At 52.6% G+C, this 18470-nt stretch overlaps 2 protein-coding genes across 4 annotated transcripts; one reads left to right on the top strand and one right to left on the bottom strand.

Moving 5' to 3' along the window:
• Positions 1–790: 790 nt before the first annotated feature.
• NMRAL1 (NmrA like redox sensor 1) lies at positions 791–6358 on the top strand. Of its 2 annotated transcripts, none has more exons than XM_065644717.1 (6): positions 791–957; positions 1165–1230; positions 1688–1926; positions 2780–3029; positions 3518–3708; positions 4886–6358. In XM_065644717.1, the coding sequence occupies exons 2-6, from the start codon at positions 1191–1193 to the stop codon at positions 5054–5056; spliced, it is 891 nt and encodes a 296-aa protein (XP_065500789.1). In that variant the 5' UTR covers positions 791–957; positions 1165–1190; the 3' UTR covers positions 5057–6358. The 2 variants fall into 2 exon arrangements, with proteins under 2 accessions (XP_065500789.1, XP_065500790.1); XM_065644718.1 differs by having other exon boundaries at positions 791–927.
• On the bottom strand, positions 6012–18081 carry DNAJA3 (DnaJ heat shock protein family (Hsp40) member A3). Of its 2 annotated transcripts, XM_065644715.1 has the most exons (12): positions 17877–18081; positions 17564–17691; positions 16804–16887; positions 15844–16050; positions 14591–14743; positions 13456–13603; positions 12591–12655; positions 11568–11696; positions 11006–11121; positions 10128–10225; positions 7840–7956; positions 6012–7107 (listed from the first exon to the last, which is right to left on the bottom strand). In XM_065644715.1, the coding sequence occupies exons 1-11, from the start codon at positions 18058–18060 to the stop codon at positions 7853–7855; spliced, it is 1416 nt and encodes a 471-aa protein (XP_065500787.1). In that variant the 5' UTR covers positions 18061–18081; the 3' UTR covers positions 6012–7107; positions 7840–7852. The 2 variants fall into 2 exon arrangements, with proteins under 2 accessions (XP_065500787.1, XP_065500788.1); XM_065644716.1 differs by lacking the exon at positions 7840–7956.
• Positions 18082–18470: the final 389 nt, after the last annotated feature.

Raw genomic sequence — 18470 nt, forward strand, 5'->3', positions numbered from 1 at the left:
GTCACCTTCCCGATAAGCTGTAGCTAAACACCCCTCACATAAAAAATGACTGTGCAGAAGCCCCCATTGGGGCTGTACCTTCTGCTTTCACAATTATTCATTTATGTTAATTAATGCATCAGAATTATTTCTTGGCAACTGTATATAACACATCACTCGTGTTTTCTGGGCTGTTTACTCAATTCAATCCCAACATACTTACCGAGTTTAACCTACTGAGTTTCCAGCAGCATGAGTTTGACATGTCCCTCAGCGAGCACACTCTCTGCTTGGCGTCCCTAACCGGCCTGGTGAAGCTGGTGACACAGAACCCGCAGGAACGGTTGGAAAAGCCCCAGAGGTGTCTCTGCTTATTCTGACTCCTCCAGGTTGCCCGGCAAGGGGGTGATCAGGGACCCTTCCCCCGAGCAGGAGTCATTTGTGTGGGGCTAACGAGCCGTCCCATCTCCAGCGGGATGCTCCTTGGGAACAGCCGAGTTTCCACACCAAGAAATCGTGCAAAACGCGTTACTGGAGTACCCGCAACCCTCCTGCCTTTGCGGCGCGGGGTCTACAAGCCTCGGGACGACTCCGGGTCCCCGAGGCGGAAGCGGTACAACCCCTAACGGGGGGGTCACAGAGCTGCTCTCAGGGTGTAAGCGGACAGCGGCTGAGGACGAAGCGGGCGGCTCGGCCGACGGACGCGGCGCCGTCCCCGGCGCGGCCCCGGTGCGACCCGCGGGCTGCGCGCCGCCGCGTGCAACGCTGCCCGGCGCCGCCTGGCAGCGCGAGGGGCGGTGAGGCCCCGCCCACACGGACCCAGCCGAGAGGGGCCGGGTCGAGGCGAGTGGAACCGAGCGGAGCCGAACAGAATCGGGTCGAGCCGAAAGTAACCGAGCGCAGCCGAACGCAACCGAGCACGGCCGAGCCGAGCCGATTCGAACCGAGGTGAGGGGACGAGCGACGCTGCCCGTCTCTGTGAGTGGATGCGGCTGCGTGTCTCCCGGGCCCCCGCCGAGCCCGGCGATGGGCCCTCTCCCGCGGACGGACCTCCCTCCTTCCCCGCTCCCGCCGCCCCCGTCCCGTGCCCGGGGAACCCGTTGGAGCGAGGCCGGGCCGGGGGCTGAGCCACGGCCTCGCCGGGCCCGCACGGCGCTGCGAGCGCTCTGCTTCTCACCCTGGCAGAGCCCCGGGACCGCCCGCGTTGCCTCATGGCCGGGAAGAAACTCATCGTGGTGTTCGGCGCGACCGGTGAGTGCTCGGGGGAAGGCCCGGGCCGTGCCCGGGGTGCTGCCGCAGCTCCGAGAGCCCCGGGGCGCCGGGCTGTGCGGCGCCGGGCTGTGGCCAGGCCGGGCTGTGCGGTGCCGCGCTGTGGCCAGGCCGGGCGGAGGCCGAGGCTGGGCCGTGCCAGGGCCCTGCGGCTGCCGCGGCGGGGAGAGGGGCTGCGGGTCCCCCAGCAGAGCGCAGGGGCAGCGAGAGCGTCCGGAACACCCGGGCTCGGGGCCCGTGGAGGTTCAGGGGGTCTGGAAAGCGCCTGCCCGGCTGGAGCAGCCGGCGGGAGGTTTGGCAGGAGGGCGGGTTGGAGGGACTTTCGGTCCTTGTGTCGCAGGGAGTGGGGCGGTGAGCCGGGTCCGTCTCACAGCCCCCGCTGCCTGTATGAGCAGAGCCCTGCGGGGAGCCGGGGCTCTGAACAGGTCTGCATTTGCAGGGGCTCAGGGCGGGAACGTGGCCCGGGCTCTGCTGGAAGATGGGACCTTCGAGGTCCGTGCGGTGACACGGAGGCCCGGGAAGAAGGTGGCCAAGGAGCTGAAGCAGAGGGGAGCTGAGGTGGTGAAAGCAGATCAGGACGATGAGCCGTCACTGGAGCTGGCCTTGGCAGGTGCTTACGGAACCTTTGTTGTAACCGACTTCTGGGAGCACTGCAGCAAAGAGAAAGAAATCGCACAGGTACTGGTGCTTGCTTTTAACTGGGGCCATGTGCAGAATGGCCTGGGAGGGTGCGATCGAGGGACAGGTGTGTGGCATTGGGGTCGACAGCTGGTAGTGTGGCCTTGCCGGCCCTGATGGTTCAAGTGGCCAGTCCAGAAAAGTCCCAAGGCCTTGCAAACAAACCAAGTCCCAGTTCTTGCAAAGTCAGAACTTGTTCCTTGTTCCCTTGCAGTCGGGTGGCTCCAAGATCTGGTGCCTCAGGGAGCAGTTAAATGCCTCAAGACTCAGCGTGGTAGAGAGCACTGCCTGGGAGTCAGTAGCAGGAGTGGGAAGACTGGGCTCCACAGAGCCTTCTGGGGGCTGAGGCAGGGCTGTTTCTGCCTGCAGTCCTGTAGTTCTCTGCTCTTGCAACTTTGGGGCCAAAATGTGCTGTGGTATGAAAAATCCCAGGGTCTTCCCCAAAGGTCTAGTTCACTCCCAGGACAGATTTTCCTGGATGGCAGTGAACAAAGGCAAAATATGTTAGGGCAGGTGTGTTGGCCCTGGTAGATCTTTAGTGCTTGTGTTTGCGTGCTTGGTGGAGAAGCTAGCACCAAAGCTGGAGGGTATGTTGCCTTTCTAATGTAGGATGGTGTAAGCAGAGGACTCTGCTCCACCTGGGCAGCTCCCAAGGCTCACTGGGTCTGCTCGACCCTGGTTGCAGCTGAGGGGTTGGGGTGCCAGATGCTGAGGAGTTTGCTCAGCTGGCGTGTTGGATCCTGCCTGCCTGCCCAGTGCAACAAAGGGGAATTGGGATGTATTGGGATGATGAGAGCCCCTGCATGTCCCAAGGCAGCCATTCTCCTCTTGGCCACCTTCTCTCTTGCCGCAGGGAAAGCGGCTTGCTGACCTGTCGAAGTGCCTTGGTCTGCGCCACGTCATCTACAGCGGCCTGGAGAACGTGAAGCAGCTGACAGGAGGCCAGCTGGAGGTGCCCCACTTTGACGGCAAAGGTGTGGTGGAGGAGTACTTCCAGAAAACTGGTGTTCCCACCACGATCATCCGACTGCCCTTCTACTTCGAGAATTTCCTCTCCATCTTCAAGCCGCAGAAGGTCTCGCAGGGAGATGCCTTTGTCCTGGGTAAGATGGGACTTCCTGCTCTCCAGTCACTGTCCTGTAGTTCTCTGTTCCCACTGTGCAGTGGCTCATTGAGGGGTGGAGGAGCCAGCAAGGCTGCAGACTGGTGGAGAAAAGAGGCCTGTACCAGTTTGACCACGGCAAGTTGCAGCTGCTTTGTCCTTCAGATCTGTTTGATGGCCTGCAAGTGAGATCATGGTCCCATTTCTGGTGCTGAGGGCTGCTCTGCAGATCCCCGGGTGTCTCTGAACACCCCAGCTCCCTGCAGTTGGGATGTTGGAGGTCAGAGGTGGGGCTGCAGATCCAGGCGAGTCACGATGCTGCTCTGGCCGTTTACAGTCTCTTAGCTCAGCCCTGCAGGTGCTCTCCTGGCTTACCACACTGGTGGGTGCTCTTGGCTCTTCTTCACCTCGCATTCAGAGGCTGGCAGCCAAAAACTCCAGCTGTACCTCTGGGCTGCACTCTGACTGGGATCAATCTCTCCTGTACAGAGCTGCCCATGGGGGACACCCCCATGGATGGGATGGCAGTGGAGGACCTTGGGCCTGTTGTGCTTTGCCTGCTGAAGTCACCGCAGGAGTACATAGGGCGAGTGATCGGGCTCAGCACCGGCAAGCTCACCAGGGCAGAGTACGCTGCTGTCCTCTCCCAGCAGACAGGCAAGACCGTGGAAGCCAGCAAGGTGGGAAGCGTCCTTTGGTGTACGTGATGCTCTCAAGGTGGGGGGAGGCTGGCTCGGGACCCTGCAGCCCGCTGTGGCCTGGGAGTGAGGCAGTAGGGGGGATGATTCTTGCACCTTCCCAAAAGCTGCCTGGCAGCAGCGGGGGAGCAGCAAGCCAGCCTTTCCCTTTGGGCTGAAATAGCAGGGGCCATGTACAGGAGCTGAGCACAGACAGCGCTGGCAAAACCAGTGGTGTCCTGCCCCAGCAGCAAGGTCGGGAGCTGGTGGGGTGAAGGGTCCTCCTGGCTCGGTGTACGGGTTTGGTACAACCCAGCACTGGTGTCCAGGATTAGTCCCACTGCCCCTGCTTGCAGCTGGAGCACATGTTGGCACCAAACCTGCCATGTCGGTATTGTCACTGAGACGATATGTGCTCGTGGGGTCCGGCCAAGCAGGTCTGTGCCTGGCTCTGAGGGACAGCTGCAGTGGAAGGTCTCCAGAAGAGCCAGGGGCTGGCCACCTGCAGAACAGGTCTTTGCCGGGTGCCCCTCCCTTCAGCAGGTCTTCCCCAAGGGCCTTGCCATGTCACCCTTACAGCGCTCCTGGCCTCTCTGTACCCCATGACTTCTTGGTTTTTTGTTTGTGCTTTGGCTGTGCTGCTCCCCTTGGGCAGCCAATGCGATGGATGAGCGGTGCAGTGAGCCTCTGCTTTGAGAACAAAGCACATTTCAGCAAAAATGAAGCATCTGTGATGCTTGCTATAGGTTCTGCTCTCCTGGGGACAAATAAGCAGCCCTCCTTTACCAGGGCTCCAGTGCAGAAGCACAGCGGTCCCCCTTTGATTCAGGCAGGGGGTTGGGTGCTGGGGTACCAGGTACAGCCTGGGCCACTTAGGCTCCCTGGAGCTCCTCTGGGTCCCCCAAGTCCATGTTTCTAGCCCACCTCAGCTGTGGCTCGTACCCCAGTGCAGGTACATCCCCTGGCTTTCTTCTATTTTGCCCTCCCACTGCAGAGGTGCTGCTTCCTTTACACAACTCCAATCAAAATGACATGTAGAGCACCAGAGCCCTTCTCTCCAGCAGAAATAACACATCTGGCTGCTCTAATGCAGCCCTCTTCAGCTTCCCTGCATGGTGTGAGGGAAGGGCCCCAGCAGCCCTGTGACAACACAGTTTCCCCCCCCAACTCTTTTTTGCAGATCTCACCAGAGGAGTATGAGAGACGTGGCTCCCTTGGGGACAAGGAATTGGCCGCTATGTTCCGGTTCTACGCCCTGAAGCCAGACCGTAATGTGGACCTGACCATGCAACTCAACCCCAAGGCCCGCACCTTCCCTCAGTGGGTGGCAGACAACAAGGCCGCCTTCTGACCCATCCCTCCCTTTTCTCCTGCTCGAGCTCCTGCAGCAGGTAGTGGGAACCGGCCAAGGACGGGACCTGCGCTGAGCCACGCTGCCGTTCCACTAGTGCCCTGGAGAAGGGCTGGGAAGAGATTTGGCCCAGTCTGCGCTCCAGGGCTCTACTGCGTCTTGGTTGAGACTGTTCAGTGGAGCTGGAGCAAGAGGAAAGGCTGAACAGCTGCAGGCAGGTGGGGAAGCACTACCTTTGCACACTGTCCTCATGGAGGTGTTTTTTTAGCGATTCTGGGTGTTTTCCTGGCTGTAGGGTGGTGGTGGCTTGTTTTCCCAGGATCACCCTCTTTCCTAGCCCGCTCGGGGCTGAACACAGAGCACCGCTGGGCCCCAAAGGGCAGAGCTTGCTCTGCAGTCACTGCAGGTGCCCATGGCAGTCCCACAGCCAGCACTGGCACAGGCTCCTCAGCAGACTGTGGGCTTTCTCTGGGCTGAGGCACCGCAGGCGAGCCAGCAGGCAGAGCAGCACACCCGGAGAGATGGGTCACTGCCTTAGCACCACCCTGGCAAAGGGGACTGTGCAGTGACTTCCCATGCTACCTAACAGGAAAGCTGAGCCAATTTCCTCAAGTCAGACAGCTCTCAGCTGTGGGCCTGACATCTGGGCTCCTAGAGCTCCTTTCAGTTGCTGCTCCCAGGAGTTGAGTGAAACCTTTTTGCCAGATTTTTTAAGACTAACACAAAAAATTGCTTCCCCCATGCCACCATATGCTTAAGGTGCTGCTTGGGTAGGAGCTTTGGGCTTTGGCAGTTTTGGTCTGTGCTTAAAAGACAATTTTGGCCCCCAGAGAGGTGCTCAAGATATCTTGCCCTGTCCCCTCCCTGCCCCAGAAAAGACTTTTGTTCCTGTTACTGGAGGAGTGAAAGGGGGTGACAGATGAGGTTGGAAGAGAAGGCAGCAAGGCACAGCATGTGTTAAATATCTTTATGAAGTCAATCTTATTTACATGAATACAGAATCACTTTACAGACAGTTTAATCAGGAGGCAACACGTGCTTTATTTCAGCAAATTAGGAAGGGCAAGACTATGACATGTCCTTGTTTAACTTGTCAATTAGTATGTGGGCTGATGGTACCTGCACAGTATAACTAACAGCAGGCTACAGTAACGATGAAAATACTCACTGCAAGAGCTCAACTCCACCTGAAAGGAGTGATCCGCTTCACTTGTATTCTCACACATGTAGGAACAATGACTCTTTGACCAATCCTTTATGCTACAGCTGTTGTGTTAATGTAATAAAAGACTTTGTCCCAAACTGGCAAGGGGCTTGGTGATTAACTTGTACCCATTCAGAAGTGACAGCATTTGTGTTGTAACTTTAGTTAGTTTGAGTGAAGGGAAACCTGAGGCAGAGTGCAGATTCCATCTCTGCTCTTTGTGCAGGAGATCAGCAGGACAAAGAAGCCCCAGGGCTGCTGAGGGAGCCAGGGCTCTGACTGCTCCCAGCCCCAGGGAGACTTCCCACTCTGAGATGTGCAGGACAGCCCGGAGAGCTGTCATGAAGACAGGGTTAAAACTCACTGACGCACCAAGCCTCCCAGGAGAAAAGTGGTGACAAGTTCACCAAGCACATCTAGCTTTAAGAGGGACACCTGAGTGAGCAAGCAGCAGCCATATTGCAGTCCCTACAGCAAACTGCTCTGCTCTATGCTGGAAGGACAATTTTTATTTCACATTTCCACTGGTTTAGATTCTAAATAATATTTCAACTTTAATTTTTATGAAATAAGCTTCCAGCAGCAGTACGGACTGTGGAGCAACCTTGAGAGAGATGCGTTTCTGCAAAGCTGGTATTTTCCTTCATTACCATTCCCTAGGACGGTGGGTAGGTTTTGTATCATGATGAGTGTTGGTGCCTCAGTAGTTTGTAGCCTCTCCAGGTGGGATTCTCACTGCTGTTGACTGACATTCTTCACTCTCCTGTGCCCGCTGCCAGAAACATTCATCCCCAACTGCAAAGACAATCTGCTGCTGCTGGCTCCTAGTTTCCAGTAGAACGCTTCCCTGTAATTGAAGCAAGAGAAAAATTTAATATTTCCTGACTGAATCAGCCAAAGGCACAAGAGCACCTCCCCGCCTGGCCTGCCGTCACACTGGCAGAGCAGACATTGATGCCTGCGGTGACAGGAAGCTGAGCCCCTGGAACCCAAGACGCCACAATCTGCCATAGATGATTTCAGGTGTGCAGCGCTTCCTCGCAGCAGGCCAACACCAACTAAACAGCACCCTGACTTATAAGACTGCGGCGTTTGTGTGACAGGGCCTTTGCTGTGCTTTACGACAAAGATTGATTCCTTCCTGGTGTTGCCAGCCTGTGACAGAGGTGAGCCCATACTGGCACCAGAGGCTCTGCAGGCCCAGCTGTGCCTCCCGGCAAGGCCAGGCTTTGCAATGGCAGCAGAATTGCCTGGTCCCAGCCTTACCAGCTAATGGGAGTGCTCTCGGGGCTTTGAATTGGGTACGGCCACTGAGCAGACAAGGCAGCAGAGCTGCAGGGGAGGCCGCCAACCTCTCTGAAGACATATCCAGCATTTTTGCTGCAGCAGCAATGCAGTTTAGTCCCTGGCTTTTTGCTCCAGGTCACAAGGGACAGCTAGGGCTTTTCACACCAGTGGCTGGAAGGCCTGAGGCTAAGTGAGAAGCAGTGCTGTGCTTTTGCTGCTTCTACCTCCCAAGAAGTGCAAATTCTGCTTAGTGTGGGGGAAAGATGACAATAAAACACAAGAGGCCTCCTACCTCAGATGGGGTGTCAGGAGCTAAACATTTTCTTAAGTTTGGAAAGGAATCCCTCCTTGTTCTCCTCAGCCTCAGGCCTATCCCCGCCTGCGTCAGCACTAGCCGTCCCCCTGCCACCTGGACACAAACAGCAAAGGGCTGCAGTCAGATACATCTCCCACCAGTAGCCAGCACCCCTGACAAAGTGAGAGGGTTATTTTAGATGGGGAATGGTCAAGTTTGCTGGTTTTGCCAGCATCCTCGTGTAAAGCAAGTGGTCACCCAGGGCTGCACCTGGCAGTGAGTCACAGTGCTGGACCACTTGCGACAGAAGCACTGGAGAGCCTGGATCCCAGAAGTGGAGGAGAAGACCATGAGCCCAGGTAACATCGCTCCCATCCCTGCAACTGCCAAGGGAATTCTCCTGCGGCACAACTGAGTCAGAGATTCCACAGGCTTTGAAAACACACGCTCAGAATTGAGCATCTGCCACTAAAAAACAAGTTGTCAATTTGACCACAGCCAGCCATGACTTTACAGAAAAAAACCCTATATTGGTGGTCCTTGAAACAATCTGTCTTCCTGTTCCGTGGTGGTGTGACCCTTTACAGCAAAGCACTGCAAAACCATACCGGGAGCCTGCCTCACATAATTCTTACACAGTGCTCAAACAGTATCAAGGAGAAAATGAACTCGGGCTACAGTGAAGAAGGCTGCAAGTATTTCAGAACAAGTGTCCAAATAAGGAATCTTACCAGCACCAACAAGCATAATTTTCCTGTATAAACAGGTCCTGAGAAGTTGTTTGTCACCCCAGAAGTGGCTACAGCAAGAACTAAGGAGACCTCTTTGCTAATCTCCTTTTTCTACAGTGTAACAGTCAATAACAAGACTCCTGAATCCTTCTTGGGCTTTCTTTGTGCACAGAGAACACAAAGTCCAGTCCTCCCCGTCCTCCCACAGCTGACCGCTGAGCTCAGACTGATGCAACGGTGTGAAATACTGCGGCCCGCAGCAGAACACGCCACCATCCACTCAGGGTGTTCCTGCTTCCCAGAGCAAGGACATGCTCTCAGCAACAGCCTGTCTCTACGCTGCAAACTACTGGCACTGTTTTTAATCCGCCTTGCTGCTTAAGTGTGGTAAAAACTAGCAGGCTTACTTTTTAGAAACAAATTTGAAGAGTATTTTTTTCCTTTAACACATAAACATCTTTAAAAAGCTGGAATGAAAGTGTTGTGCTTAGAGATCTCTCCCCTTCCTCCCAAGGCCGACCTCTAATGCTTACCCGCAGTGGAAAAGACATAACTTGTGTGTTATGGAAGCACTAAAAACCACAACATTGGTAAGTATTTGGCAGATGCCACTTTCCAATATCCTGAAGGTCAGCCTATATTCGCTACATGTAGTAGAGAGGACCTGAGTTCCTGAGATCATTTAGCAGCTTTGAAAGACTCTCACTTTTGCCTAGCTGTATGTATTTTTTGTTTCAAGCATAGAAAGAAATCACAATCCAACGAGCTTTAAGTTCATTGTTCCAATACAAGCAAAGAAAAAGTTGTTTCCCAACAGCACAAGACAAAGCCCTTGCCTTACTCTTCTACCGTATGGTTTTTTCCTTTAGCTACTACTGCTGCCAGGTACCTGGCCACTGAAACTTAAAACACCTAATTGCTGGATCAAAATTTTTAATCTGGAGTTGAAAGAGCAACTTTACAAAGCCCCCAGCTGGCTTCACTCTGTCACGCTGGATGTTGTGTCAGTACAGTGGAGCCACCACTCCGCACCAATGAATATATCTCCAAGATTCCCCCGTGTGCACAGAATATGGCCTAGAGCAACCTTGACGGCAGTTCAGCTTTCAAGGAGAAACGTTCCCACTGTGGTCAGAAGAACAGATTCACTCACTCAATAGAATTGGCCTGAGGCACATTCTCTTTTTCTACCTCTGCTACTAAAATAAGTTACTTCTGGCACAGGGGTAGAAGTGGGGAGCAGAAGGCTTTCATAACCACAGTGAGACTCACCGCAACTTGTCAGGGCCCAGGAGTATCTCAACACCTGCTCTCTACTCCTGCAGAGATTTGCCCAGTAAGTATTGAAGTTTTTGGGGAAGAGGCTCCCTCCTTTATGCTACAGCCTACCAACATCACACTAAAACTATTTCCGATATAACACACTTGGCAGGCTGTGCTGACATGCTGTCTCGAGGTGACCTAGGCTCACCTTCCTCCCCAGGAGCTCCCGGGAAGCGCTCTGCACTCCCACACCAACTCCATGAGGAAGAAGCGCTAATTCACACCGCTCACCTGATGCTGTATTTGTGACCCCGTTCACTGTGCCCTCCACATCTGTCTCATCCTCAGCATAGCTCATCATCAAGGCTCTCTGGCGATCTGTCAGCCTCCTGCATTTGAAGACAGAAGTGTTGGTTACAGCTGTTTTTCAGGACAGATGTGTCTACAGATCTCCTTAACCTTCTCTGGCAGCATGCACGAGAGGCAGCTACTGGAACTACAAGATTAATACACCTGGCATACACTCAGAATCCCTATAGTGCTCTTAAAATAGGCAATCTATAATGAAGAAGCCCCAAAGGGGAGAGATATGACCCGCGGCATTTCACCAAACTGCAGTGAAAAAAACAAAGTATTTTGAAGTGCTGAGAAGAACCAGGTGGAGCTGCAACAGAACACACATCTGCTGGGGACACCCAAGGAAAGAACACCCTTGCCAAGTGCAGCAATACAAGCTAACAAGGTTCTTTCACCACAGGAGCAAATGGTGGCCAAGCAGTCTGAAAAGCAACTCCCAAGGACTTCAGTTCCTTTAAGCTGTAGGTGTGAGAGCACAGGTGCGTTTTAAGCTAGAACGCTGAATCTGTGTAACCGAGATCCAGACAGAATTGCAGACAGCCAGGCAAATAGGCAGGTGCAGGACTACTAATGTATTTCCAGGCTTTAGGATTTTTAGAGCTGGGTTGCCAAATGTTATTATTACAAAAAAAACCCCAACAAAAACAAAAAAACCCACAACAAAACAAAACCCCCCTCTCATTAGAATAAAAAGCAGAGCGAGAAATTAATCATCTTGATAAAGCAGTAAGGAATTTCCACAAAATCTTTCTGAACAGCATTTTTTGCAAACAGTTCAAGATTTCCCAGAAACTTGCATTAGCTCTACTTACTGAGGAACTTTTATTTTTATGTGAATGTAGTGGTCTCCGTAGCCGTAACTGTTAACTTTGGGAATGCCCTTCCCACTCATTCGAATTCTCTGGTCTGGCTGAATTCCAGGGGGTATCTATGGACACAGAGGAGTCATGTTTATTACTCTAGTTTAATGATTTATATGGTAATTACATGTCCATAAAAATAAACTACTTCTCCAGCAAGCTTCAAAGTAGGATGGGAGAGATCTGGTATGTTCATACACCTGGACACATTCAGAAGCCAAATCAGCAATGACAGAAAAGCTTTTGAAGGAACAAGTAGAGAATTGCCCATGGTCTGTAGACCTTTGATGGGATTTGTCCAGCAATCCACCCAGCCCTTCCCTTCCCTGTCCCTGCATAGCAATAGGAAAGGAGGGTGACCAGGCAGGTCACAAACCACCCGGTGGCTCAATACTGAAGAAGTCTGAAACTCAACACTGGCAGACTTAGATTTGCACCATTTTTGCAGCAAAGGAGAAGCCTCTGCTGTCCCACATTAATTTATGCCCAAGCTCTTCCACATAATGGTACTTACTGTGATATTAATTGTCTCGTACAAGCCTTGACATCTGGCTGTGCCTCCTAGAACAGCCTGTGCTATTGAAATGAGGAGGTCTGAATGGATATCTGCTCCGTTTCTTCTGAACACAGAACTCTTCTGAACCTAAAAGGCAGGCAGTTCCCAAGAGAAGTGGGCACAACCAAGTTCTCACAGTAAATGGCTTTGAAACTTCTTATAATAAAACCCACCAGAATGCTGTAGTCAGACCCTTTACCATCTACAAGCTGCACAGCTAAGAAGTGTAAGTTAATGTTCAGTCTTTTAGAAGAACACAGATCTTGACATGACTGTAATTAGCCAGAGGCTTAGGAGGATGCCTCGCTTCCTAGCTCAGCAACTCCCTCCCCTAACCCTGTTGTTAATTTATCAGTGTCAGTATGATTCTGCAGAGGCAGAGAAGACACTGCCTTGCCCAGCACCCTGAACAGGAGAAAGCCAGAAGAAAAGAGGAAGGCAAGCGCCTTTGCAGTGGCCTCACAAGCTGGAAGAGAATTACATCCTCCTGCACCACAAAAAAGATCCTGAAAAAAAATTTTCTCCTTGACAGAAACGACAGGATACCTACAGGCTACAAAACATGTGCTAAGCAGCACTTAACATGTGTCTGCAAAAGGACATTTGACCAGCCAGCCTCCCACGGGCGGTCCTGCAGCCCTCCTCAGCGCTCCCACCGTGCAAGCAGACAGCTTGACTTCCAAGTCACTCAAGGCATCAAGAACCTACTCTGCATTTTCATGCCCATGACCCTAACGGCCTCCTCCTGGAACAAACAGCGCAATTCTTCATGAGCAGACTTAACGTTACACCACTTGTTACAATGCAGATGTCCTGCTGTCTCAGAAAGTTCACGTGGATCATGTTACCTCAGCTGTTTCAAAGGATCACTCGTTCTTCCTCCTCCACCCCCCATTGAGTTTCTCAGACTTCATAGGCAGTTGTGAAGGGAACAAGCAACCAACAAACACTGAAAAGAGCCAACAATTTAACAATACATACCCTGAACGTAATGAAAATTTCCTTCTTCCCCACAGGCATCCGAACTGTCTGCCCATCCTCAACACCTGCAATCAGAAAAAAAGAAGGAATGTTACCTTGCATTATAATTCACATGTTACTTGAATACCTGCAGCTCTTGGAATCCCCAAGCGCCTGCCACCACAGCAGCACCACACACCCAGGAGCACGAGACCTACCAGCAGGCAGCACAGTAACACTCTCCACAGGTGCCCAGGAGCTGTGGCCAAAGGAAGGGGGTGTCAGCACACATTTATACCTGACGTGATCACTACAACCCAAGTAGGCTCATTACTTCAATCCCTACAGAATTCTTCTGGGAAATGCATCAGACTAAGGAACACTGGGCAGCCTCCACAAGCCGTGGGAAAATTACAGGCTGCTCACCCAGGGCGGTCTCAAAATAACAATTCTTCAGCCCCACTGCTCCTTTTATTCTCTCTGGTGAGGAAGGCCACTGCTCTGAGACAGGCTAAGGCTTTCAAAATTCCCACCCTCTCCCCAGGCTTCATCAAGGACAAACAAAAGTCCCAAGGCAACGAAACAGTTGAGAGTTTCACTCTTCAAAAGCTGCCTACAAGGATCCATGCAAGAACCAAAGCCTCAGCTCAGGAAGGGCAAAGCAAACATTTCTGTCCATGTCCAAAAAGTTCATCTCCTTACTAGCCCTTTCAGTTGCCAAGCTATCAGCCTGCTTTGTTCTTACAATTTCTCTGCAGCAAAACTTCTTACATTGCTCTGACATTGGTACCTGGCAGGGGCTTGGAGGCAAGTGCCTTGTTGTTGGCCAAATGGAAGCAAATCACTACAGTTATTTAACAGAGCAGCACACTAGTACAGCACTAACCAGCTGGTACAGGAACCATCACTGTCTTCTTTTGTTTGGTTTCCCCCGTTCCTCGACATACCACGCATGGGGTTGTTATGATGGAACCACGACCGCCGCATCGTCGGCAGGTAGAGCGCATTACAAAAGGGCCGGTATTTATCGTCTCCTAGTGAAGAAAACACAAATCGTACAAATATTTGGTACTGAGCTGGTACTTTTCGCTTCAAAAACGCTACCAGTGACTGGCCCAAGCACATTTGGGTCCCTCCAATTGCACATTTATCCTGACAGGATGATACCCTTTAGCAAGGGGCGCAGCAGAAAACTGGCTCAGAAATCCAGAGAGGATGCTGCTTGTGAGAAGCTGGATCAGATTCAATCAGATTCAGATTCTGATTTCCACTGAAAACCATCACTACAGTGAGCAAGTGTCTTATGGTGAGGGGAAGGGAAACACAACATACCTCTAGGATTTAATGTGCAAGCAGGAACAAAGCTCTTTCACAAGGAACTACAAATGTCTGTGTTTTGAGGAATCCAAGGACAATCCACTTGCATGAATTATTGCCAGTGTCCAGGAAAATATTACAGAAACCAAGCTATGGACTGAACTGGGAAAGCCACCCGCCAGATTGAAGCACATGAGGAAACAGTGGGAAGAGCTCACAGTCTCCTCTGTCCAACTACACCTGCTCTGTGCAGGGAGATATTCTGGTCACAGACTGACTGCTGGTACCCATTTTCATGTGTGGAAATTGGAACCCTGAAGCTTGATCATTATTTATTGTAACACCATCTTCTTATTTCAAGATTACCCTCAGGCCATCACCACCTTCCTCCTCCCTCCACTCCTCAATTCAAAGTACCCCATTTAACACCCAAGAAATTTCAGAACTGTTACACTACATAAATATGGTTTGCTGGATGTACGACACCACAGGATCTAGCCCTGAAGGCTGGTGCTTTTAGCTGCACAGAGCACTTCTTTAATATGAGGATAATCTTCCTACTGCATATTAACATGAAGTCCACATTAACTTGGCTTCACCCAAGATAAGCTGACGACTGTACTGAGAATTTTTCACCATGGAAGCGACTGACTTGTCCCAACAAGGAGAAGCACAGCAGAACCTGTGTCTTAAGAAGCTCTTACCATGCCAGTACCACTGCAGTAGTGACAGCGCTGTGCTTTGGTACCAGGCTCGTGTCCTTTACCATGGCATCGCTCACAGGAGTCATTGATGTTCACCACAATCTCCTTGTTAACACCTTTTGCAGCTTGTGTGAACGTCAGTTCCATGATATACTGTACAGGAAACAGGGACATTGATCTACGACTGATGTGCAATGGGGTCTTAAGCAGAATGAAATTGTTCTAGGCCAAATATCAAACAACGCTTAAAATACATCCAGGTAATACATGGGGGGAGAAACGGATGGATGGACAATGCATTCAGAAGGGTGTGCCTCATTCAAGGAAGCAATAATCTATCTCATAAATAAAAAGGGGTACAAAAGGACAGCAGACATTACAGGAATAATGATTACACCAGTCTGATGAGTAGTTGTGTAGCAGAAATGAGATTTAAAAATAGAAAAGGAAGTAAAAATAGAAGTCAAGCATTTGTCTGCCCTCAGGAAAACTCTTAAAATTTCTAAAGGTTTTGTTTGATGGGAATGCAGCAACAGGGGAGGGTGAAGGCCTTCAATCTCAATGACAGTATCAGCTCTTCCTCATTAAACTCTTTACTTACCAAGGGAAGTCATCAGCTAAGATGACTGCACAAAATAGAAAATTCTGTTTATAACAGAAAGGCCATTTTTAGTAAAGCCAGAAGTACTGAACACCAAGCAGTTCTGAAGGGAGCACGTGAACCAACACCGTCAAAACTTAAAAGAGCATTGAGCTGCAGTAATAAGAACAAGTCCTAGGTTTTGTTTTGCTATAGGCTCCACTGCAAAGTTAAGCCAATTGAGTTGCAAAATTAAGCCAATTAAGCAGGCAAACCTAATGCTGGAAGGCTTGTTTTATAGTTTAAAGGTATTTTGTGGGTTTTAGCATTAGAGATCAAAGCAGACATATGTAAATCAACGTACAGCAGAAAAGATGCCTCTACAATGACGGAATTGTTTGGCACCACCAACTGGTGTCAGTAAACACCAGATGAAGTAGCTGAAGTCCAGAAAAAAAATACTGTCTCTGAAAGTGTGGAGAATGTATCCACATGGCTTACCAAAAATATGTGATTCTCCTGCCCGTACAACGGGACACTCACGTGCTGACACTCCCAGAGCAAATTCTTTGTTTAAGCTTGCTCCCAGAGTGATTTGTGACAGACTCGTGTCCCTCTCCAGCTTTTGTGCTTTTCTCATTTTCATTACTCAGAAAATAAACGCACTTCATACCTCCTGTGGCTGGTCGAACACACTCTGAAAATCGCCAAAAGGGGATCCCGAAAACTCTCCAAAGATTTTTCTGAACAGCTCTTCGGGATCAATCGATGGACCACTGCTCCAGTACTGCCGCCCTGCGCCAGCACCCGCTGCGCCAGGATCAAAACTAGCCGTGCCATACGCATCGTACTGTTTCCGCTTCACTTCATCACTTAAGACCTTCGAGGCAAAAAGAACGATGCCATCAGGATCCGGAGACAGATACCGAGCAAGTGGACAGCCTGTATCTGCAGGGCAGCATCTCTCAGGAGAATTCCGGGCTACTGGTGTTACTGCCACAAGCCCATGTTCTCAAACCCGCCTGTCATCAGGAGGGCTACCCCAGTGCTCAGCAGTGCGCAAATTACTGAAAAGCTCCTTCTTCCCTACTCAGCTCATCATCATGAGGAAAATTACAATACCTTACTAATTTATAATAATCAAGAATAGCTTACATTATATAGGTGATCATTAATATATCGTGTAAAAGCTGGTGGTAAGAGTGGTTGGGTAAACTAAAAACTCACAAGAGCAAAAAACACCACAGGAAGATTTCTGAACAAGCCGAAGAGCAGGAAGAAACAGGGCTGGGGTGCAGCACAGTGGAAGGTATCTTTGTCTCAAACACCTGGTAACTGCTGACAGGTTTTCGGTTTATTTAAGTCAACCAATAATTCCACTGCAGTGACCACAGCACCCTTGCCAGTCACTCACTGCTAAGAAAGAGCCCAAATTTAAGCAACCAAAACCATATCAAGCTAAATCAGATATTTGGACCAAGTAATTTCCTGGAGACACTGTTGGGACAGAGGCACTCATTCCTAAAGCAAAAAATTAGCCACAGTTTTACAGGAAATGCATGCAATAAATGTTTCCCTACATCTACTCTCCAATCTTTCTTCCCTTTCATGGCAATAAAATCCTGTATATTACCTCATAGGCTTCTGCCAGCTGAGAAAACTTCTCTTTGGCTTTAGGGTCATCTTTGTTTGTATCAGGATGGTATTTCTTTGCCAGCTAAACAACAAGAATTCAAGTATTACAGACAAACAAAAGTAATTCACTTTAGCATGGAGAAACACATCAGGTAGAGCTTGGCGCTCACTCTCTGTATTTTAGGGAACTAATAGGCTTTATTTTCCATTACCATCCCAGTACAAGGAACTACAGAAGCTCCTCCTGAATCTCCCAGCAATCCCAGGACCTTCTGGAGGGACACCTGAGATGACAGCACAGCCGAACCCCCCTTTTGAGGAGATCCCCAAACCCCTGTGCTGAGCTTTCCCCCCCCCCCCCCACCTCTCCAGCGGATCAAAGACAGCGATCCCAAAGGGGGGTTTGATCTCTGCCGTGCAAGAGAGGCTGCGGGCGGCTACGGCTCCTCTGCCAGGACACAGGCGCTCGGCCACGGCCCGGTGCTCGCCTGTCTGCCCCGGTGGTGCGTTCCTGGCAGGAGTGTGTGTGTCCAGCAGTGTACGTGTTCAGCAGTGTGTGTGTCCCCGGCAGCGGTGTGTGTGTGTGTCCCCGGCGGGGTGTGTGTGTGTGTCCCTGGCAGCGGTGTGTGTGTGTCCCTGGCAGCGGTGTGTGTGTGTCCCCGGCAGCGGTGTGTGTGTGTCCCTGGCAGTGTGCGTGTGTCCCCGGCAGCGGTGTGCGTGTCCCCGGCAGCGGTGTGCGTGTCCCCACCCGGCCGTGCCTGGTAATAGGCCTTCTTGATCTCCTTCTGCGTGGCGGAGCGGGGCACCCCCAGCACCTGGTAATAGTCCTCCTTGGCGCGGGCCGCGGCGCTGCTGTGGAAGGCGGCGGCGGCAACGCGCTTCGTGCCTGCGGGAGAGGAGGACAGAGGGGCCGGGGTGAGGGCCGGGCCGGCGCCGCGGCGGGCAGGAGGCGGGACAAGGCCGCGGGAAGAGGCCCGGCCCCCGCCCGGCCCTGACGCGACGGCCCGCGGCTCGCCGCCCCCCGCCCCGGCCCGCTGAGGCCCCGCCGCCGCCGCCCCCGGCCCCGCTCACCCGCGGCGCAGAGCCCGGCGCACAGCGGCAGGAGGCGGCGGGCGGCGCGGGCCGAGGCGGCGGCGGGAGGCGGCGGGACGCTGAGCCCCCGGACCAGCCAGACGAGCGGCAGCCGCCCGTCCCCCGGCCCGCGGCTCCTGCCGGCGGCGGCCCCGAGCCAGCGCGCGGAGCTCCCGGCCGCCATCTTGGCCCGCGCGCAGCACTGCGCCTGCGCCACTGGCGACGCGCGACGTTGCGGAGGAAGCCGCGGGGCGGTGTCGCGCATGCGCGGGGCCGCCGCTGGGCCCGGCGGTGAGCGCGGAGCGGGAGCGGCCGCGGCGGAACCCCCGGCAGAGCCCCGGCGTGGCGGGGAGGCACCGGGAGAGGCCTGTGAGCGGTGCCAGGCGCGGGACAGCACGAGGCCCGGGGCGAGGGAGAGCGGCAGACGGGACCCTCGTCGGGAGGAGCGTCCTTGTCCCCGCGGGCCGGTTCGGGGGAACCGGGCACAGCCAGAGCCCGCACCCCCCCGGCGGGGCTGCGGCCGCCCGGCCCCGGGGAGCCCCCGCTCGCAGCGCCCCGCGGCGGGGACCGTCCTGCTGGGTGTGTGAAACATCA

The sequence above is a fragment of the Caloenas nicobarica genome, chromosome 14 (genome assembly GCF_036013445.1).
Source record: "Caloenas nicobarica isolate bCalNic1 chromosome 14, bCalNic1.hap1, whole genome shotgun sequence".
Taxonomy (NCBI): Eukaryota; Metazoa; Chordata; class Aves; order Columbiformes; family Columbidae; genus Caloenas; species Caloenas nicobarica.